Source organism: Nomascus leucogenys, chromosome 25 (assembly GCF_006542625.1).
Source record: "Nomascus leucogenys isolate Asia chromosome 25, Asia_NLE_v1, whole genome shotgun sequence".
Classification (NCBI taxonomy): domain Eukaryota; kingdom Metazoa; phylum Chordata; class Mammalia; order Primates; family Hylobatidae; genus Nomascus; species Nomascus leucogenys.
In genome coordinates this window covers 18,389,710-18,411,822 of record NC_044405.1, presented here as the reverse complement: position 1 = coordinate 18,411,822, position 22,113 = coordinate 18,389,710, and the positions used below count along the sequence as shown (strand labels likewise).

Below are 22,113 nucleotides of genomic sequence, written 5' to 3'. Positions count from 1 at the left end.
CAGTGCTGGGATTACAGGCTTGAGCCACCACGCCCGGCCAGCTCCCGGGTTCTTAAGGAGGGTTGGGGAGTCTCAAAGACCTGGGGGGTGGTGAGTTCCTAAACTCGGAGGCTGAGAGCTGGGGTGCTGCAGAGCCACACAGTGGGGCTGGGGAGGAGGCTGAGCTGCAGTCCAGCCTGTTGAGAATCTCCCAACGAATGCTCCCCAGAGGGGACCACAGTGTGGCAGGGCCGACTGCAGCAGATCCCGGAAACAGTTACCTCTTTCCCTTCCCCTCTTGGTGAGGAGCCCACTGCCAATGAAGAGCCCACCAAAGTCAGAGTGGTTGCACACAGTCTTATCCTGCCCTACCTCAAAGCCCAGACACTGGCCTGAGTCCTCTACCTTGGCCCCCAGCAGTCCAGGGCCACCCTCGGCGAGTAGCCACCTGTTCTGGGAGATGTGCCCTGTGCGCCAGTGTCTTCCTCCTCCACATCCAGAGCTGCTCCAGTCTCATCCACCGTGGTCAAGGCCCCCAGCCGGGTGCACAGTTTAGGCGGCTGGCATGGAGGAGGGCTCAAAGCCTGGCTGGACACAGCCCCTCCTTCTTCAGAGGCCCTGGTCTTGCCTGGCCTGACTGGTGGCTGGTTGCTACTGAGAGCTTGGGTGCAGGGGTGGAGGGAAAGACTTGATTTATTGCCTTTCAACAACCGTCCTTCTATGCAGACACCAAGCATGCTCAGAGCCTGCACCAGCACACCTGCCTGGCAGTGGGTGTGGAAGAGCCAAAACTGCAATCAAGACCGCTACCCCCACCGGCCGTGTTCTCAGCGCCCACTGGTCTATGTTCCAGCCTCCTGGAGTCCCTCTGAGTGTGTCTGTGGCTGCAGCTGGACCCAGTTTTGAATTCTTTTCAAGTTTCATTTCAAATGGGATTTCAGAATAAAAACGACTAGACCCTGCCCTTCCTTCTTCTTGGATTCACATGGCGCTGTTGGGGTGGTGGTGGCAGGAGGCTTTCCACCCGTCCTCAGCCCCCAGCGGCTCAGCCTCTCCAAATCCCTCCCAGCCTTTGCAGAAAGCCAAGCCCATCAGTGAAAAACTAGGCCTCCAGCACCCGATCCCTGGGCGACTGCTGTCCTGGCCAGCAGCCCGACATTCCCTGCTGGAGGAGCAGGAAGTGCCTGTTCCTTGTTAGGGGACGGAGCAGTCTTCAAGTCTAAGCAAAAGGTGCCTGCCTGTGTGAGCCAGGCTCAGCTATGCCACTCAAGAAATGGGGTTCTGACTGGGGAAATCTTCTGCACCCCCAGATCCTCCACCAAAAATATTGTCAGAGAGAGGACGCTGGACCAGGGGACGTTCTTACTGTGCCCGTACCCGCTGTCTTTTCAGGGGCTCATTCTCAGGCCAGCCCTGGGGCGTGGAGACTGCAACAGGATCTGCCCTGGTCCTTGACCAGGAAGGCCAAAGTATTTTTATTTCTACCCAGAATCTCTCTTCACAGCCACATCCTAAATTTGCATCGCGGGTTCGGATTGTGAGAACCCAATGGCCAAGAGGAGACAGAGGTGACCCCAGGAAAGAGCACAGAGGCCAAAGCGCTGCCAGTGCTCCTCCAGCAGTGCAGAGCACCTGATCCTTTGCAGTTCAAGGCGGGGGTGGCTGAAAAGGAATGGAAGGGTTAGTAGATTCTGCACCAAGCACTCCCCAAGCACTTTGCTGGGAACGCCACGGCTCCGCAGAACCCAGGTCCTCAGCTGAAGCCAAGGAAACCCGCAGGGGGAGGGTGGTGGCAGGAGACCGCCTCTGAGCAGAAAGGAAATAAAAATCGAGCAGTAGAGGACTCCTGAGAGCCCAGACCCCCAGCCAAAGGCGCAGCCCTCACCCTGCAAGTGCCAAAGTCCGATGCTCCGGGAAGGAAATGTCTGCTTATAAAGGAGCTCAATACTCAACTGAAGAGAAAGGCAGTTCCGGGTTAGGCGTCAGAAAATAAAAATAAGGACAAGCAAGTTGTGAAAAGACCCGGAGGATTTGCTCGGAACGTGTTTGAAAGATAATACATGTGTGTCTCCGGTGCCAAACTGGGGGAACGATCCCCAAATCCGGCCCCAAGGTATCGCGTCCTGAACCCCTTTTCGGGATGGCACACGGATGGAAATCCCCCGACTTTAAATTTTATTTAAAATCTCAACACTCAGTCATTTATTTCGTTTTTTGCAACCAAACAAGTAATAAATATTATTTAGCACTTTGTTTTTACAAAAATAAAACAGATGATACACTCTCTGCGAGGGGTGGTGCGATCAGAGGAAGGGTGTTACACGGCAGACGCTACAAAGCACAGTTTGCAACGAAGGCAGCGCCGAGGCGGCTTGCACGGAACGCAGGAAGCACGTGGAGGAGTTTACCATTTGTGTTAAACGTGGCAAAAATAAACCAAAATAGAGGAACGCCGGCTTAGACTCCGGTGGGGCTGGCAGTCACGTGAGCAAACAGCTTAGCATTGCGCACTTACCTCATCATTGATATATTTACACATCCAAAAAAGAAAATATTAAAAAGCTAACAGAACCCTCAAATAACCCAAACTGTTTTCACAGCAACTGCCTTTTAATTCTGTTACGTTCTCAGGTATCAAAGTAACCAAATCACTTTGTGCTCAGAGAAGGAAAGATGAGTCGGTAGGGTAGTTTCTATTTTAAAATAATAACTAAAATGCACCCGCCCCTGAAATCAGCAGTTTTGGGTTATTCCAATCCACAAGTGGTTCTACTCTGAATGTCTATAAACTTGCTCATACTGTTGAAGAAGGAACATCCACAGATTTATTAGAAAACCATATTCTCCCAAATCAACGAGAGACAGGGAGGAACGGCCACAGTTCTAATAGGGTGTGGATTGACCCAGATATTGAGATTGGATATGACCATAAGCGCTTCTGATATCGAACGCCGGCTTCCAACTAACTTGTGGCCCCTGGCCTTGGGCCAGGGACGACCCTGGAGGGCGCGGTCGGGCTGTTGCTTCTGCAGTGCGGCTACCCGGAGTCTCCCACCGGTCAAGAAAGGAGGAAGAGGAGCAAGTCCCCAGTGTGTCCCCCTCCCATAGCACCCCCTCCCCCCACGAAGTGCTGCCCAGGCCGAGTCTGGAAGTCAGGCCACGCTCTCAGGGAAACAAGTTTTTAGAATCTTTTCCCGGAGGTGGGGGTCGGGGGTCGGATGAGTTCTAGTGAGGAATACACGCAGCGGTACCTTTTCATAAAATGATGTCTGCTGGACCAGTGCAGGTTAAAGCCAGAAAGCGCTCGATCAGGTCCCGGAGCGAACATCCCCTCACTCCCCACTGCTCTGTGGGCGCCCCCAACTGCTTGGGTTCGCAGATGCTGGAGTCCCCACCATGCCCCACCCCCAGTCCATGGTCCTGCGCCCCTCCTCGCTACAGAGCTCCCGAGCCCGGCGCAGGCCAGTCCTCGCTTCCCGGCGGCCCCGGGCTCCCCTGTCGCCAGAACGCGCTGGCTCCGGTCAGCTCACTTGGCGTCGGAGGTGAGGCGCGGCAGGCTGCCGGCGCCCATGGCCGACACGTGGTGGTGCGGCGGCGGCACCTGGCACATGCTGCAGGGGCAGGGCATGCCGCCCCAGTGCTGGAAGCCCCCGCTCGCCCCACTGCCGCCGCCCCCGCCCCCGAGCGGGGCGGCGGCGGCAGCAGACGGAGACTTGAGTAGGCCGTGCGGTGGACGGATGGAGCCGACCGACGGCAGCCCGGATCCGGGCAGAGAGGCGCTGGACACTGCCGCGGCTGCAGCGGCTGCAGCAGCCGCTGCGGCGGCGGGCGGCAGGATGGGGTGGTGCACCGCGGGGTGATGTGCGGCGTGCGCTGCTGCTGCCGGGTGCGCGGTGGCGGCGGGCAGGGGCGCGGAGTGCGCCAGGCCGCCGCAGGCCGACGGGTGGAAGCCAGCGTGGTGGCCCCCGTAGATCTCGCTCACCAGTCGCTTCATCTCCTCCAGCGAGTTGGTGAGCATGAGGATGTAGTTGCGCGCCAGCAGCAGCGTGGCGATCTTGGAAAGCTTGCGCACCGAAGGGCCGTGCGCGTACGGCATGACCTCGCGCAGGCCGTCCATGGCGATGTTGAGGTCGTGCATGCGCTTGCGCTCGCGGCTGTTGATCTTGAGACGCAGCTGCTGCAGCTCCGGCTCTGTCATTTGCTTCTTGTCCTTCTTGGTGGACGACGCAGCCGCCGACGACGTGGACGACGAGGTGCTGGAGGAGGATGACTTGAAACCACTGCCTCCTAGCTTGTCCGCAGGATGCGCGCCCGCAGAACCCATAGCGCCGCGCAGCTCGGCGCTCAGCTCCGGCGGGCAGTCGCTCGGGGTGGACGAGGACACGGTGCCCCCAGTGAAGGCGCTGCCGCTGCTGCCCTTACTCCGGGCCGGCAGAAAAAGGTCATCGGGCTCTGGCGACGACGGGCGGCTGGACACCAGGCTGGCGTCCGAGTCCATGGCCCCGGGGGAGGATAGTCGTCGCAGCGTCCTCCTTCCCTCGGACCCGAAAACTTCCAGGAGAAGAGGAGAAAAGAGAGAGAATGAGAGAGAGAGAGAGAGCGAGCGAGCCAGTGAGAGACAGAAAAGCTTCTCCCGCCTGCGCCGCAGTACCACAGCGCGGGGTCCCGGCACAGGTGGCCCGTGGCTCCGCGTCCCCCTCGCTACTGTCTCTGGCCCTCCTTTTAGCTGCACGCGGGTACCTATAATTAAGCTCTCTCTATCTCTCCTCTGCTCTCATGCAACAGGTTATTTCAGGGAGCGTTGGTGACCCTCGGGGTGCGGGTGGCATTCTGGAGGCTTAGGGCTTTCAGTTAGGAGTGGGAAAACTGAGCCTCCCGGGCTGGAATGAACGAGTGGGAAGTGAGGGCCTTTCTTTGGGGAGAATGGAGATCTAAATAGAGAACTAATGATTTGGTTCCTCAAACGGATCCACCTTATCTCCATCGACACCACGCAGCAAACACACGCACACGCGCATGCACCCAGAGCCGGCGCGGGGCCCAGAGTCCATGTGCTGCATCTGGAGACCACGGGGAGCTCACCAGCTGACTGGGGCTTGGGCAGAAAGAGCTGTTGTCGCTCCGACTTCTCGCTTTTGGTGAGGGAGATGCAGCGGTGAGTGTGGGGAGGACAGAACAGCGAAGTCGCTCTCGAGAAATGGCCCGCAGAGGAGGGATCCAGACCTCCTGTATCGGAGCATTCTGGGTCACAGCCGAGTTGAGGAGAGTCTGTCCCTGGGATCTAGGCTGGGGCTGCTGGGGGGCGGGGACACTTACTGTGGATGCGATTTGAGGAGCTCGCTCCGAAAAGCCTCAGCGGAGAACCTGGCACTGGGCGCTGGTGTCGCGTCGGTCTATAATAAGCATCCGCACCTTTAGGGGCTCGGCCGGTTTTTATAGCCCGGCGGCAGCGGCGACGGCGGCAGCGGTGGCCGGGGTGGGGGCGGGGAACAATGTGCGTGTCCTGGAGGGGCTGCCTCGCCAATGAGCTGGGCCCGCCGGGGGGCTGGGAAGCTGATGTCATCCGGGCTAATTCCGCTCAATGAAACTCGCCAGGCCGGGCACACGCCTCCTCCCTGCGCACAACCAATGGGCGCCCGTGGCCGGGAGATTCTTGGGGAGGGACTGGAGGAGGGACCCGAGGAGGCGAGGGGGAGGAGAAGGGCGGGCTCAAGGGGGATGGAGAGAGGGCTGAGTGTGCTTGGGACCGAGGGAGAAAGGGAACGTGGTCAAATTTCTGTAAAAAATACGGCCACCACAGAGTCAGGTTGGGGGATGGGATAGTTTGGGGACTCTGCAGAGTCTAACAAACTAACCTGATGCCCCACGCAGCCGCACCTTTTGGGATGCGCGCGCAAAACCCTGGCGACCCAGGATCCGGGGCTGGGGTCTCCTCCCTAGCTCTTCCTCTCTCGGTTTCCCGCCGCCTGTTCCCATCTCACTGGTTTCATCAACACCTGGGCATTTGGCGCCCCAAATGTAAATGATGCCCAGGCACAAAGTCCTCACTTTCTTGGTGCTCTCCTCGCGCGTCTAGGAGGTGGCTGTGGCTGCAGCTCCGCGGGCAGCCGGTAGCGCCCCCAGCTGGGGGGCAGGGCCTTGAGGGGCAGAGGGCGGGCAAGGGGGGAGGGGACGGGCTCCAGAAGAGTGTTTTGAAAGAATTCACAACTCTCCTTTAGGTTGAGGACGGTGTGGGCACAGGGACGAGTTATTTCCGCACGGTAACTGCGCTAGCGAAACGGCAGAGTCGTGCCTGTAGTTAAATACCCCTCCATTTATTAGCAGGGGAGCCGGATGATAGCAAGTATTTTCAGTGCCGTCTTTGTGATCGCCACACGCCTTGGGACAGGGGCAACGCTGGCATCTGTAGTCCAAGCAGGGCTCCACTGTAAAAGGTTGGCAAAGAGCCTTCCGTCCCAGTCGCCTGCTTTCTGGAACTGCAAAGAGAAGTTTCAGGCCTGGGCAAGGCTTCTCCACGCTGTGGGCCAGACAGCGAGATCGAACCACTCGAGACCGCGCTGGGACATGTTTTACCGATTGCGGGCTGGCTCTGAAACCTGAAAACTCGACGATGAGGAATTAAGCCCGAACTGGAGAAGCACCTCACTGAGGTAGCTGAGGTACGGATGCATTCACCCATTTTACAGATGGGAAAACCCAGAGACCGTCTGCAGCAAGCCTACAGAAAAAATGGCTAAGCCTTTACAGGGCAGCCCTGCTTGGACTACAGATGCTGGCGTTGGCGGTTCCTTATAGTATAGGCAGCCACCAGTCTCCCCCAGTCCCTAATCTGTTCCCCCAGCTGAATTTCTCACACCCATACATTTCGAATTTAGAAATTTGTTTCTGCAGATCTCGGATGCTAGCACTTGACACTGTGAGCGCGCGCGCGGGCTCACACGCACACAGTCTCCTAGGGAGTGTGAGGAACGTCGGGTTACTTCCGTTGTTGGGGAACTTTTACTGTGCAAGTACGGTTTTAAAAAACAAGCAAACAAATTAGCATAGTAAATAATTGGTCTTCAAGTAGCAAAGTTACAAAATAAACAAATACAAAGAGAAACCCACGTTATCGCCCCTAGTTCTGAGATATGTCTCCCTCTGGGGTCTACGCTAGAAGCCCAGCCGGCTCTCGCCTTCACCCCCAGTCTCGTGCCTTCTGGAGCATTATTTTTCAATCCGCGTGTTTCCCAGCTGGCTCTGCAGCCATCCGTTAAATATGTATTTAAAACATGAAGAACTGAAGCGTGGTGTTATGTCGTCCAACGGTTACAAGGATGACCCATAACCGTTCAATTAGTAGAATCTGTCACTCGGACGACGCAGGGAGCGGGGGGGTGGGGATCAGAAAGGGCTCGGGCATTTGGAGATGCCTCCTTCGGGCCTACCCCGCCAACAGCAGCGAGGACATGTGTGGAGGTGCGCGCTGTGGGGCCACCAGTCGGGGCGTGGAGTTGTGCGCCTGCCAGTGTAACTAACACACACCAGCAGGCGCAACGTGCGCGCGCCTTGGTTGCAGCCGCTGAGGTTAGTCCAGCCGCCGGCACGTGTCCCGGAACCCGGTTTCTTTTTTAGTCGCTGCCCACTGGTGTCTGTCCTGCGACCGACTTGCGGCGGTGAGAGCAAGCGGTCTGAGGTTCTTTGCATGCTCGGTCCAGTGGCTGGAGTTGGGAGTCAGGGGTGAAAGTCGAGGGGCCCGTCTTGGCACGGCACGATTCTAGAGCCGGGAAGGCAAAGTCCGAAGCTCTGTGCTGCTGCTGGCCCCTTCACCCGGCAGGCTCCCCTCAACATCCTCCCTTCGCCAGAGTAGCTTGGGAGGTCGGGGAGGTCTGTGTCGCCGCTGGGCTCCCTTAGCCCTGGTGCCAATCGGATGCTGAGTACCTCTTGCTGTGTCTCCTATGCCTCCCCACCCCGTTCCAGGAATAACTGGAAATTAGATCCCGGTGCCCAAGCTTGCCCTAGTGCGTCCTGGAGGCGTCCCCGGCACTTGTCCGGGTCCTGCGCCCGGCGCCCGGGGTGGACGACCTGGGCGGGTCCCAGGCACTGCGGTTCCCACCAGCGAGCGCAGCTGGGGCCCCTTCCTGGGGAATGGAGTGCTCACTTGCCGAGGCTAATGGGCCCCGGCTCCGGGAGTTCCTGGTTGGCCCCCGCGTCCTGGTGCTGTTGGCCTCCTCCGTGTTTTTCCCTCTTCTTTGTGTTTCTCTCCCACAAAAGACCGGGTGCGTGTCGGGGCCGGCCTTTGTTGGACCGCCGGGCGGCCCGGGAGAAGCCCGTGCCAAACCGGCGGGCTCTCGCGGGGCTCCAGGGCGCAGACCTCCCACTGCTTCCCGGGTCCCTCCCGGGCCTTCTTTCTGATTCTCTCTCTTCCCTTCTTCGAGTTCCTGATCACATTCAGGCTGCGTCTCGGCCTGGCTGCCAAACAGAACGACGTTCTTGCTCAGAGCTGACCAGGAGTGGCGGCGGGAGGCAAGGCTCCCGGCACCGGAAAGCAAAGCAAAGGGCATTGCAGCCGTGCTCCTGGTCGTGAATGACAGCTTTGGCTACCAAACGCGTGCTACATGACCCCTCAGAAGTCAGAACTCTGCAAACAAATGGCGTGTCTTTCTCACAAAACACCTCCAGGAGTCGTCCAGGGTCAGGACGGCTGGTGAGAACCGCGGCTCCCGGGACTGGTCCAGGACAGTTCATGCTGGGTGCGGAGGACGGGCCCTGGCACTTGGCAGGTGCTTGGTAAATACTTCCCAATGCACACACGTGCAGATGTGCATGCGGACTGATGTGAAACATGGTCCGTAAAAATACATGTAAATGTGGGCAAAGGTGTGTTATGTGTTTATTCGCTGTATATAATAAACTGTGAGGTCTGTAATCTAGATGTGTATATGGGCACCTTTACAATGATTGGGGTGTTGACTTCCATCTAATGACAACTGTGGCCACTTGAAGACAACCTAAATTGTGCCAGGAGTTTCAGGTGTCTTGACAGACATAATTTAATCTCTCACTGGCCATAGGAGGAAGGTATGACTCCCATTTTACAGACGGGGAAACTGACTCTCAGAGAGCTGTGGGCATTTGCCCAAGATCCTGCCAGCAGAGGGCCTGGAGGTGCGGGGAGGTAGGGAGTGTGGGCTCAGACACTTAGAGATCTCCAGTTGTCCTTTCTCCACCTCAGGTTCTTATCTGTAAAATGGGTTTCTAGAATCTACCTGCAGCTTCCAAGGTGTCTGCTGGATTTGGAGGGTGTGTAAGAATCAAATGACGCCCTCCTCTTGCAATTTTTGTTTTCTGCTAACAATCTGAGTGACTGTGAGGCCGTGTGAATCCAGGATCCCCTTAGCTGGCCTGGCTTAAGCTCAGGCACCAGCAGAGGCTGGGCTCTAGGAGCATTCCAGAGGAAGGCCTGGAGCTTGCAGGAAGGGGTGCTGCCCCAGGGAAACAAAAGGACAACAAACAAAAATGCAACCTAACAAAGCTAACAAAGCCCAAACCAGCAACTGCCCCTCCCAGTCGACCCTTCTGTCAAGATCCTGCTCCCATCCTGGAAAGCTGGCCTGACAGCCACCTGGCTATCCTTGAAGTGCCCTTGAAGTTAAGCTGCCCCCCACCTTTGCAGTGGGACGATATTGGGATAGGACTGAGGGGGGACACAATGAACTGTCACTGAGCTCAGCTTGCAAACAGCTATCTCAGCCAATCTTCACAGCAGCCCCTTTGGGGCTAGGACGAAGGCACGTTGTTCCCATTTTACAGCTGAAGATACTGAAAATTGAGGTAAACTCAGGGATGGGCTTCAGTATCCAGCCCACTGGATCACAATTGCCTGAGGCTTCTAGGGCTTCATCCTACACCTCCTTTCCCCGTACCCCCACCCCCAGGAGATGCTAGACACACAGTGGCATTGACAGAGCGGTCCACCCCACTGGAAGCCACCCCCTTCGACAAGTTGTGATTAATCCTGAGAGCGGAGGATCAGGGTAAACAGGCCAGGGGTGTCTCTGGCTGGCTGGCTGGCAAGACCGTTCGGTTATAATGTGAACTGGGAAACCCCGACTGGGCTGGGGGTTACCGCTTGGGGCCCGGCGTTTCCCTGGGCCTGGAGTAGTTGCACACGTGGAGGGCATGGAACCCCTCGCCGCAGGGTATGGAGTAGGATTTCCCATCACCTCCCTGGGAGCACTGGGCGGACCACCTGATTTACTATATGGGGGATGGGGGTGGGGGTGGGGGATGGTGTTTTCTTTAGAGATCTGGCCACTGTGCACATAATAAGGAGCAATATGTCTCCCCTGTCGCCTGTCAGGATCAAGTCCAAACCCTCTAACACAGCCTACGGGGTCCCAACCTGGCCCCTGCGGGCTTTTCCTCTACTCCTCCCACAGTGGGTGGGCCAGCGCTTTCCCCATCTTTCCCCACCCTCCTCCCCCCACCCCCAGCTCCCCCATCCCACACGCCCTTCCTCCCGTCCATCTGAGCATCTTGTCCAAGCCGTTCAAGAGTTGGCCTGGGAAGGCCCCTCCACCCCTCCTTGAGCCCCTGTAGCACCCAGAGCTCCCCCACGCAGGTCTGGTTCTCGTCATTGTGTTGTAAGGGTCTGGCTTCCTCCACAGCCAGGGAGCCTCTTCCTCCACCGTCAGGGTCTTCACAGTGCCTGGACCCGCTTTGCATTCCTGGGGCCCAGAACAGGGACAGGACCAGAAGGGCTGCACACGTTGAAGAGCTGGTGGTAAGACTGTTGCCCAAAGAGTTTTACCGGAGTTTCCACACAGCGCAAAAGACAGTCACGGTGACTTCAGTGCTACAATTTCCCCCCTAGTTAATCCAGTTTCAAAAATGCCTGAAGAGGCCCTGGGCTGCTCACTGCCTGCCTTATGAGGCCGAGGTGACAACCCGTTCCCTCCTCCCTGCTAGCCATCAGTAATGACGCCAGGTTCCCCCCTAGACGCCCCCTCTCCAATATCTACCGCGCTTCAGGTTGCCCCGGGACTGAGTGACGCCAGAGAGCGGCTCCCGGGCTCCCTGGGGGCCTGCAGGGACCCGCCTGCCCTCCCGCCTGGGCCGGGGGTCCGCGGAGCCGGAGATGGGCCGGCCACTGTACCCGGGCTTCGGGCCTCCCCAGGCCATCGCCGGACTGCGGGACGGGGCGCGGTGATCCACGGCGCGGCGGCACGCCTGGATAGGGCCCTCGGCCGCCTGGCGTCCTAGCCCGGGGCTGCCGGATCGTGCAGCTGATAAGGATTCTGCAGCAGAGCGGAGGACTCCCGATCCGTGTCTCCCCGGCCCCGTGGAGATGCGCAGCGCGCGCCCGGGAAAGCTTCCGCCACGTGGGCCCCGGGCTGCAGGCCAGCGCCGCAAACTCCCAGGTGTCAGGGGCCAGTGGCCCGCAGTTTGTGCCGGATGGGTTCAGCCCGCAACGCCGCTGCAGAGCTCGGGTGCCCTGCAAGGCGCGCCCGGACTCGGTTTTGAGTTTGGACAAGGGGGCGGGAAAGACAGGAGAGGAGGCTGGGCGTGCTCCCTTGCTCCCCCTTCCTCCAATATTCCCCTCCAATACATACATCTAAATTCTATCTTTGATTTTCCTTCCTTACACCCGGCTCTCGAGAACCAGGAACCTCAGGAAGGCTCCCCGCACCCGCCCGCCTCTTTCCAGTGAGGTCCTGGGACGTGGGTGTTCGTTGGAAATAAAAGATCTCGATCCCACCCAGATCTACTGAAACAGAATCCACATAAGCAAAGGTCCCCAGGTGGTGCACCGGCACAGTGGCGTCTTCTGGGGCTCATGCTAGGCTTTGCTCCTCTCTCCAAGGTCCTGGGGTCTTCCAGTCCCAGACACAGACCCCAGTCTGAAGCTCACAAGGGTATCTCCTGGAGATTCAGCAACCTCTCCCAAATCATATGAATAGTCGTGCCTTCAAACCCCTTGACCACCTGTTAAATAACATTCAATAAGCATGCTGTTAAAAAGATGCGTATGCATTATAAACAAAGAAACAAAAACAAACCAAAACTTTGAAATGATACAGAAAGCAAACGTCACCATTACCATTTCAACACCTCTGCCCCTCCCAGCAAACCGCTGTCAAGGTTTTGATGAATGCCCTTCCAGCCTGGTTGTATACAAACTTTGGAACCTGCTTTATTTCATTTCTCAGCACCTCTTAGATGTCTTCCCATATAAAAACAAGATCCTCCCAATCCCCTTTAACAGTGTAGGGCTGCACCATTCAATCCCTTTTGGACCTTCCTCTCCCTTGCCCCTTCCTCTCCTTTGCCCAGAGCTTGTTCAGCCCTGAAAAACTGGCCAGAGCTGGAACCCCTGAAATCTGTTTCCACTGTGTGGATGGTTGTGCTGGGAAGACCCTGGGGTCAGGGCCCCCTCCTGACAAGACACAGAAGGCGTGCTCTCCTCCTGGGCCCTTTGGGGCTCTGCGCCCAGAGCTCGCTCTCCTTTGCAGAGTCTTTTCCTGCAGATACAGAGGGAAGAGCTGGTTCCCGCTTTGCCCAAAGAAGAGGCAGGTGTGTGTGGAAAGCTGAGCCCACTGGTCTTTAGGTGACTCCGCTGGCTCCAGGAAGAATGACTTTAAGGTGGGAGCAAGACATTCCTTGACTGCAACTGTGACCAGGCAGAACTTGGGTTCTGTGACTTTGCAAAATGTGGGAGTTTTAGACCAACAACAACAACAAAAGATCATCTGCTTCTAGGTTGAATCAAAGGCATTTGTCTAAGCAAAGAGGCCATTCTGTTTAGGCGGCATTTACAGTTTGCGCTAAGAAAGAAATAAAAAAGAAAGAGGGGTTGAGGGATGGAGGGAGAGTGGAAGGAAGGAGGGGAGGGAGGAAGGAAAGAAGGAGGGGATGGAAGGACTTCGTATAAACTGAAATTCCCTCCTCTTTAAAACATGTTTTGAATAGGTGCTGTGTAGCACATACCTGAATTAAAACTCCAATAGTATAGAGGGTATTTGATTAAAAGTAAGTCTCCCTGGTACAACTGATCTCCTTCCCCCAGACCCCCAGAGGCAACTACTGTTACAGTTTCTTGTGTATTCCATAAATATTCTTCGCAAGTACAAAGTATATTTAAAGATCTTTCTCTTTTTTCCACACAAATGGTAGCATACTATGTCCACTGAATAGAGAATGCTCTCTTTCTAAACCTACGAACACACACAGACATACCTGCAGCCCATATTTAGAATACATTTTTTCCTCGAGGCAGGGTGCGGTGGCTCACGCCTGTAATCCCAGCACTTTGAGAGGCCAAGGCAGGCGAATCACCTGATGTCAGGAGTTCGAGACCAGCCTGGCCAACATGGTGAAACCTTGTCTCTACTAAAAATACAAAAATTAGCCGGTCGTGGTGGTGGGAGCTACTCAGGAGGCTGAAGCAGGAGAATTGCTTGAACCCGAGAGGCGGAGGTTGCAGTGAGCCGAGGTCATGCTGCTTCACTGTAGCCTGGGTGACAGAGTGAGACTATCTCCAAAAAACACAATTGTTTCTCAGGCATCCTCACCAGATTGGTCACAGGTACAGGAAAAATTATTTGCCCAGTCAAAATGAGGACCCCTCGCCCCACCCCCCAACCTCAAAAAAAGCTACCTGGCTTTTTATGGTGACTTTTTTTCTTGCCTCAGTCACAGAGAAGCTAGGACAGTCTGTGCCCCAGATGATGGGAGATCAAGGTGCTTCCTGCAATGAATAAACTTCTCTAAGCTGGCCCCAGAATCTGGTACTTTTAGGCACTGCCTGAAATGTACAGATGGATCCACTTTTTCCTACTGTAATTGCAAAAACAGTAGTATTTCTTCTGTCCTATTTGTAGGGCAAATCAATCAGAGAGATCTAGACAGACATATTTTAAAGAATATCTATAAGACCACTAGATGAAGCTAATGAGCTATTATTTTATGTTTGATTATTTTTGAATATGTGATATATTTACATAGTTCAAAATTCAAAAACATATAATGTAAAGTTTGTTTACTACACTTGTTCCCCCAGTCACCCAGTTCTCTTGCTCAGTTACTCTTTTGTCTATCCTTCCAGAGGTATTCTATGCAAATAGAAGCAAATATAAACATATACACTCTGTCCCCCTTTTTATACAAATGGTAACATACTATGCACACTGTTCTCCATCTTGCTTTTATCCAGTTAGTGTCTTGGAGATGGCTTTGTAGTTGCCTGTTAAAAGCTTCTTCCTTAAAAATATTTCCATCCTTTTGTAATATGGGCATGCCGTAATGTCTTTCGACGGGCCACTTGCTGTCAATAATAAACATATGTTTAAAAAAGCAGAAGGGTTTGTTCGCTCATCTAAGAGATCAGAGCATTTGTTCCCAGCAGGTCTGGCACCCATAGTGTCAGGGACCCAGGCTCCTTCTCTCTTCATTCTTGGCATCCTTCGAGAGAGAGACAGCATGTCCCTCTCATTCCATTCTCATCTCCCAGCTAGCTGGAATCCCAACACGTTATAGGTTTATTATTGATAGCTAGTGGCCTGTCAGAAGACATTTAGAATGTTTCCAGCTTTTTAGGATTACAAACAATGCTCCCATGAAATACCTGGCAAATTTTCATTTGCACATGTGTAAATGTGTAGTATATCATAAGGATAAATCCCTGAAATTAGCATTACTGGGCCACATAATCTGTGCATTGTAATTTTGGTAGATGTTACCAAATTGTCACTTAACCATTGTTGTCCCCATTTATGTTGCAATGTATAAGAGAGACTGCCTGACTGACGGCTAATTTAAATGCTCAACTTTTATTTTCCTGAGTCCGGGGAAAAGATGATTTCTAATTTGGATGTCAGAATGGGTGACGAGACTGACCACTGTGGCGCTACAGGGGAGAATAATAAAGTGTCACTTCCCTTCTCAAAACATCAATGCTACAAATTACAAATGATTTCAACATCTGGGACCATTTCCACTCCTTCCAAAGATTTACCAGCGACTTTTCCAAGGATTTGGGTAAAGCAGTCCAGGTGCGTCAATGCATTATATCTGCTGAGGAATATTCATGTTTTAAGTAAATAATTCAATCAATGTTTATTGAGCTCCTTTCCTGTGCCATGAACTGTCATAGGTGCTGAGGTCCTGCAGCATCTCTGCTCTCACACTTTATGCACAAAGTAATTGTGATCATAATTATTACAATTTTCTTTGATTCCTTCCACAGCCCTGAGAGGTGGTTAGAGTGCATATGATTAACACAAGGGTTTCCTGGTCATATGGCGGCGTGGCAAATATCGCTGATGTTTCCTCCAAATCTGTTCCACTTTCTGTATGGAAATAGGCTTTTTGGTTTGGCATGTGGCCACCTGGAATAAAAACTACATATCCCAGCCTCCTCACATTTCCCAGCCTCTTTTGTGATCAAGTTCTGGCCAGTAGGAAGTAAACAGAAGTGGCATGGGCAACTTCCAGAGGTATCCTTCCAGAGAGAGCATGTTCTTCTCATTCCATTCTCATCTCCCAGCTAGGAGGAACCCCAACCTCCGTGATGGTGGAGGCTGGAGCCATTGAGGATCATAAGTTGGCTGTGGGTCACATAGAAAAGAGCATGAAAAGAGAAGGAACCTGGGTCGCTGATACTATGGGTGCCAGACCTGCTGGGGACCAATGCTTTGGTCTCTTAGATGAGAGAACAAACCCTTCTGCTTTGTTAAAGCCATCATGTTGGTTTTTATAATGCACTGAAACCAAATACTAACCAAAGGTAGCAGACTTTTGAACTCTGAGTAGGGACTTTTGGATGTCTGGATGGGTAACTCTCTGCTGCAGATGTCTTTGTTATATCAACTGAGTTTGAATCCTGAATGCTACTCTGGGCAGAATCGTAACAAAACTCCAGGTTCACACAATATTGCGATACTAGGAGGCTATCCCTCACTTTAGAGGATGCTGTAAGGGAAGGGTGAGTGAGCATGTTCTGGTCACTCGTGATGCCAGGCAGGAAGTGGGGGTGGTGATCAGGATTCACCCTAGGCCAACTTACGTAGCAGGTATTGTAGGTCCTGCTTGCCTCTTCACTCTTTTCGTTTTATGCTTTTGAGCGTAACAAAGACATCTGTCCAGACACATCCGCTCCAGTCCCTTTTAACCCTTTCTGTGCATGCCTTTAGGCTTTGGTGTGCTTTCTGTCTCAATGGCCAACATTTTCAACTCATCTTCACAGGGCTGTGCGTGGACTCCTGGGGATACTTTGCTGACTATGGAGAGAGCTGAATGCAATGATGGTGCAAGGTTTTGTAGCTCTGGGCCAAGGCATAATTTTTACTCTAGAGATCCCTTGTGGGTTCAGGCAGAAGCCCAGTCTCTTTAGCAGGACTTTTGCCTGAGATTTCAGTCTTTCTTGGCTTCCTCTCTGGCTTAGTTTCCCCCCACACCTGCCAACTCCCTTAGCAGCCTCCACTAGAAGTATTTTTATTGATAGATCACTTAACCACAAACCCTCATGTCAGCAGAACAGCTGTGCCAACATTTCTCTGTCATGGAACAGCCTGTATGGAGCATCCCTCAGCTGAGACAGTGGCTCCACAGTGTCGTTTTATCTTGTTGCATTGGCATCCATCCTGTGTTGCCTTTCCTCTCTTGTGCTGATGGCTGCTGTGACTCCCACCATCATGTATGCATTCCAATCAACAGTGGGAAGAGGAGGAAGTAGAGGGCACACCACCTTCTCTTAAGGTAGGGCCCAGAGGCTGTGTGTATCACTTCTGCTCACATCCCATTGGCCCCACTTAGTCACATGGCAACACCTAAAGCCAAGTAAGGTTGGGAAGTGTAGTCTTTAGATGCATGGCCAGGTGCCACCAATTGGAGCCCATTAGGAAATAGAATGGTAAAAATAGAGGAGAATGAATATTGGGGTAAAAACCCAGCAATCTCTGTCACGCCTAGGAACCACTATCTTAAACGCTAGGAACTACATTTTCCTACTGCTATTGATTCACTTTGGAAGTATACCTTTAGCTGCTCTGACCAAGTATACCTTTAGCTGTGAATGCCCTGAAGCAGTGGGGGATGTTTCTGGAAAAGATCCGGGAGGTCATCATCACCTCCAGCATAGTTATTGGGTCTTGGGCCTAGGGCTGGCAGCTGAGGTTAACATGTCTCAGCAAGGGACAGCACAGGCAGAGCTCCTAGCAGACAGCTGATGTGAAGTGGGTGGCATGGGTTGGCAGGTAGCATAACGTAAAGGGGTCAGTTCAGCAAGAGGATATAATAATTGTAAATATATATGCACCCAACACTGGAGCAACCAGGGATATAAAGTAAACATTATTAGAGATAGAGAGAGAGATAGACCCCAGTACAATAATTGCTGGAGACTTTAACACCCTACTTTCAGCACTGGACAGATCTTCTCCTAGGGGCTGACATGGCCCATAAACTGCCCTAGGCCCCTTATACTGACAATGATTCAGGCAGGACCTGCCACCTGAGTCTCCTTTTGGCGGGGTGGTGGCGGGGCGGGGGGGTCGGTGCAGAGCCTTTGGAGGTCCAGGGCATGGATTTGAGCAGGAGTCAGCAGGTCTTCTGATAGTGTGGAGCTTCCTTGCAGGACTGTTTTCCAAGGATTAAGAGGCTTGCCCCTGGTCCTGGGTTGAATGGTGCACCCCCCTAAAAAAATATGTGCAGATCCCCAGAACTTGTGAATGTGCCCTTGTTTGGACAACGGGTCTTTGCAGATGTCATTAAGGATCTTGAGATGAGATCATCCTGGATTACCAGGCAGGCCCTAAATCCAATGACAAGTGTCTTTATAAGAGAAAGGCAGAGGGAGATTTGAGACAGACAGAAGAGGAGAAAATGCAGCCAGGAGGAGAAGGCCAGATGGGGGCAGAGATGGAGGTGATGCAGCAGCAGGCTGAGGAATGCCTGAGGCCACCAGAGTCTGGAAGAAGCGAGGAAGGATTCTCCATTAAAGCCTTCAGAGGAAATGCGCTCCAGCTGACACCTTGCTTTTGAACTTCTGGCCTCCAGAGCTATGAGAGAATAAATATCCATTGTTTTAAATTATGAAGTTGGTAGCAGTTTGTTATGGCAATGCTAGGAAGCACCTCCAGAGTAAAGACTCAGCCACCAGTTGGGGGCGAGACAGCGCAGCAGGCTCAGTGATGATGGAGAGGGGAGTGCCTTCAGCCTCACCTCTCTGGCAGGTTCACTCTCCTCCGCCTCCACCCCACGCTGTGCTCCTGGATTCCTCCAGCTGGGCTCAGTCAACCTGGTGCAGGGAAGAGACTGAGGCATTTGTCTCCTTGGCTTCCTCCCCGTGATGTCTACTGCAGCTTAGCTATGCCCCCAGTACTAGGTCATGGTTACTTCCAAGGCAGCCTTTTCTGTACAACTCTTTCCTCTGGGTTCTGGAAAATTCTCCCTCCCATTGTTCTTTGGGGACAGCTCTGGCTCTGCTAGCTCCTGACCCCTGTACTATCTCTTGTGGCTTCTCTACATGCTGGCTCCATTGTGGTAATGAGTCCCTTTGTAAATCAGCCCCTTTCCAAGTATCCTAACTTGGGTATGCTATTTCCTGCTGGGACCCTGACTGAGACAGTGCAGCTGGGGCTCCATCTCCCTGGTTTTATGGAGGGTGGGAGTCAGGGTAGAAGTGTAGAACTTTAGATGGTAGGTGTAAGTTTCCTGAGGGCCAGAACTCTCCAAGGGGGTGATCCACATATTCTGAACGGTGAGATGAGAGAGTGCTTTAGGGTCTCTATGTCAGGGACCAGGACCCAGCCTTCATTCTCTGAAGGGCCATGCATGCTGCCTCTGTTGAAATCTAGTATGGTGCTTTGGCACCATTGATGTCTGTTGATGTCCAGAGGCTCATCCAGAGTGAGGTATAACTTGCCTGGCAAAGCCTCCTGGAGGGTTGAAATATGGGTGGACACAGAGAGGGCTCCATGGCCCCATTACCTCCGCAGAACGGGGAGTGGACAAAAGTGTTCCAAGTTGCAGAATTAGGATAAAATTCCATGAAACTCACAATGTGCATTGAAGAACATACATCCATGTTTCAATTTCAAAATAGTTCTCACTCTTCCCTGATGTCTTAGTTTGTGTTGCTATAGAGAAATACCTGAGGCTGGGTCATTTATGAAGGAAAGAGGTTTATTTGGCTCATGGTTCTGCAGGCTGTACAAGAAGTGTGGTGCCAGCATCTGCTTCTGGTGAGGGCCTCAGGAAGCTTCCAATCATGGCAAAAGGTGAAGGATAGCAGGCATCACACAGCCAGAGAGGAAGGAAGAAGAGAGAGGAGGAGAGAGGTCCAAGCTCTTTTCTAACAATCGGTTATCATAGGAACCAATAGAATGAGAACTCATTCATTACCAAGAAGATGGTACCAAGACATTCAATGAGGGATCTACCCCCATGACCCATGATCTGAACACCTCCCACCAGGCTCCACCTCCAATATTGAGGATCAAATTGCAACATGAGGTTTGGTGGGAGCAAATATCCAAACCATATCACCTGACAAACAACAAACAATGACTCACTGCCCCATTCAGATGCCCTGTGCTCATCAGTGTTTCTGTTGTCTGGAATGTGATGCCAAAGAAGTTGGCCCCAACTCCAGACTCAGATGACTGTCCAGCTGACTCACCAGCCTGAGAAAAGGAAACAGAAGAGGAGAACCCAGATTTGAGGCCAGGGGGTGGAACATGGAGAAACACGACAAAGGAGAAGCTTAAAGCAGAACGGACAGTGGCCAAGGAGATGTCTCTGAATTGGAAGGAGAACACCACCATTTTCTTCAAAATATTTCACTGATGAGTATTTTTCTGGTAATAGAAGTCATACATGGTCCTTGGTAGGAAATATGGAAAATACAGGATCTGATCATTGTAGAAAGCTTAGTAAATACAAGGTTTCATGGTAGTCAAGGTGAGAGATGACAAGGACCCTGTTACGGATTGAGCTGTGTTTCCCTAACCCAAATTGGTATGTCCTAACCCCTAGTACCTAAGAATGCGACTGTATTTGGGCATAAGGTCTTTAAATATGTAATTAAATTAAAATGAGGTCATTGGGGTGGGCCCTTAATTTAATATGACTAGTGTCCTTATAAGAGGAAGAGATTAGGACACAGACACACACAGAGGGGAGACCATGTGAAGACACATGGAGAAGACGGTCATCGACAAGCCAAGGAGAGAGACCTCAGAAGAAACCAACCCTGCTGACACCTTCGTCTCAGACTTCTAGCCTCCAGAATTGTGAGACAATACATTTCTGCTGTTTAAGCCACCCGGTCTGTGCTACTTTGTCATGGCAGCCCTAGCAGACGAATGCAGACCCCAACCTTGGGCAGTGGCAGACACATGGAGAAGAGGGAAGAGATGGAAGACATTTTTAGGAGGTGAAATTGGCAAACTTTGATGAATGGCTCCGTATGGACAAGTGAGGGTGCAGAGTAGTGGAGGACTTTGTTAGTTTTCCAAGCCTGAGCGGCTGGACGGATGAGGGTGCCCCATCTCATCAACTGTGATGGGGAATCCACGAGGAAGAGTTGCTGTTTGGACGAGTTGAAGGGGAGACGCAGGAGGGGCACCCAGTGGGGATGCCTGTTCTCTGGTTGATCTAGTCCAGGGCTTCAAGCCAAGGGCTAGAGGGAGGCACAAGGGCACATCAGTGCAAGCGGAAAGCATACTGCGAGTAGAGGAGAGTGGCAGAGGACAGACCCCCAGGGAGGTGCACATTTATTTTCTTGGAGGAAGGAACCATCATGTATTGTGCTGATGATCGCATCTTAGCTGTTCACATTTATTAGGTTGATTCCGAAATATTGTCTGCCTTGCCTAATTTCTCTTTCAACCCATTGTTTAAAAATTCCCAAGATAGGCACAGACAGACTACTCCCCAAATGCTAAATTCGTCAAATTAGGGGGAAGGCTGTCTCTTTAACCTACCCCTGTGATTATTTGGTACACATGGTACTTAGCATGCTGGCTTCCAGGAGCCACCATATGGGCAGGTAAGTGCAGAGCTGGATGGTCAAACAATGGGCTGTTTTGCTTTTAGCAATACGCGTTCTTACTTTTGTGTATCCCCCGGCCTCCTTTCTTTAAAAATATTTTAATTGGAAAAATGCACATCAATGTGTGTTAGAAATGTGTGGGACTGGAAACAATAGTCTCTCCTAATGATGTGAATAATGTGGTTTTTGTTATCATATTAATGCCAGCATATCTTGCAGGATTACTATGTATCAGGCACTATGCTGTATCGTTTCTCTTAGGATATATAGTTTTCCAGGAAGACATACGATCCTTAAACTCTGGAGAATACAAAATTGAAAATTAGCTTTCTGTTTAAGAGTGCAGGCTCTGGATTGAGGTTGCCTGAGTTAGAATTCTGATTTCCTCACTTATTAAACTAATGCCATTCTGAGTGAGCTACTTAACGTCTACGTCTCGGTTTCCTCATCTGTAACGGCGTCTTCCTCACAATTTATTATGAGTGTCAAATTTGATAATATGGGGAAAGCATATAGAACAGTGCCTGGGACAAAGTAAAAGCTCAACGAATTTCACTCTAAGGGTTCCCTATATATGGATATTTCAGGGTTTTTTTTTTACATGCCTCAAGATTGTTTTTGGAAAATAAAAAAATTAATAAACAAGAGCTAACCTGGCTATCTTTAGGCCTCAGCTGTATTAAACTACTAGGCTTAGTATTTCTCTAATACTCTAAACTCTCCCATGCTTGTTTCACGTACATTTCCTCAGTCCATCTCTCCGCATTGAGGCTAGATCAGCTACCTGCCTGCTTCTGTTTAAAGAAATTATTTCCTTCTTTGAAAAAAGAACATGCCTATGCTGTCTCCTTACTACAAAATGTTTGGGATTCCAGCAATTTCTTTAAGTTACTTCCCAAATGAAATTGTCACCATTATCCTACTTTAAAATTCCAGTATTCAGTTCCACATTTTAAAAAGTTCTTTAAAATCTCATACCAAGTGGAAGATGCCAGTCAGTCTCCTGCCTGACATTTTATTAAGAATTAAAAATAATGAAGCCAGCAGAGATACAGAGAGAGACTAATTTAGAAACCTGGCATGATTGCTTTTAATTTGTT

The 22,113-nt window shown here is 52.1% G+C and overlaps 1 protein-coding gene across 2 annotated transcripts; it reads right to left on the bottom strand.

The window, feature by feature from the left end:
• Positions 1-2,145: 2,145 nt before the first annotated feature.
• Positions 2,146-5,471, bottom strand: OLIG2 (oligodendrocyte transcription factor 2). 2 transcript variants are annotated; one of them, XM_030806315.1, is made up of 2 exons: positions 5,296-5,471; positions 2,146-4,530 (listed from the first exon to the last, which is right to left on the bottom strand). In XM_030806315.1, exon 2 carries the CDS (start codon positions 4,475-4,477, stop codon positions 3,506-3,508), a length of 972 nt encoding a protein of 323 aa, XP_030662175.1. In that variant the 5' UTR covers positions 4,478-4,530; positions 5,296-5,471; the 3' UTR covers positions 2,146-3,505. The 2 variants fall into 2 exon arrangements, with proteins under 2 accessions (XP_030662175.1, XP_030662176.1); XM_030806316.1 differs by having other exon boundaries at positions 2,147-4,530; positions 5,062-5,387.
• Between the last annotated feature and the right edge of the window lie 16,642 nt (positions 5,472-22,113).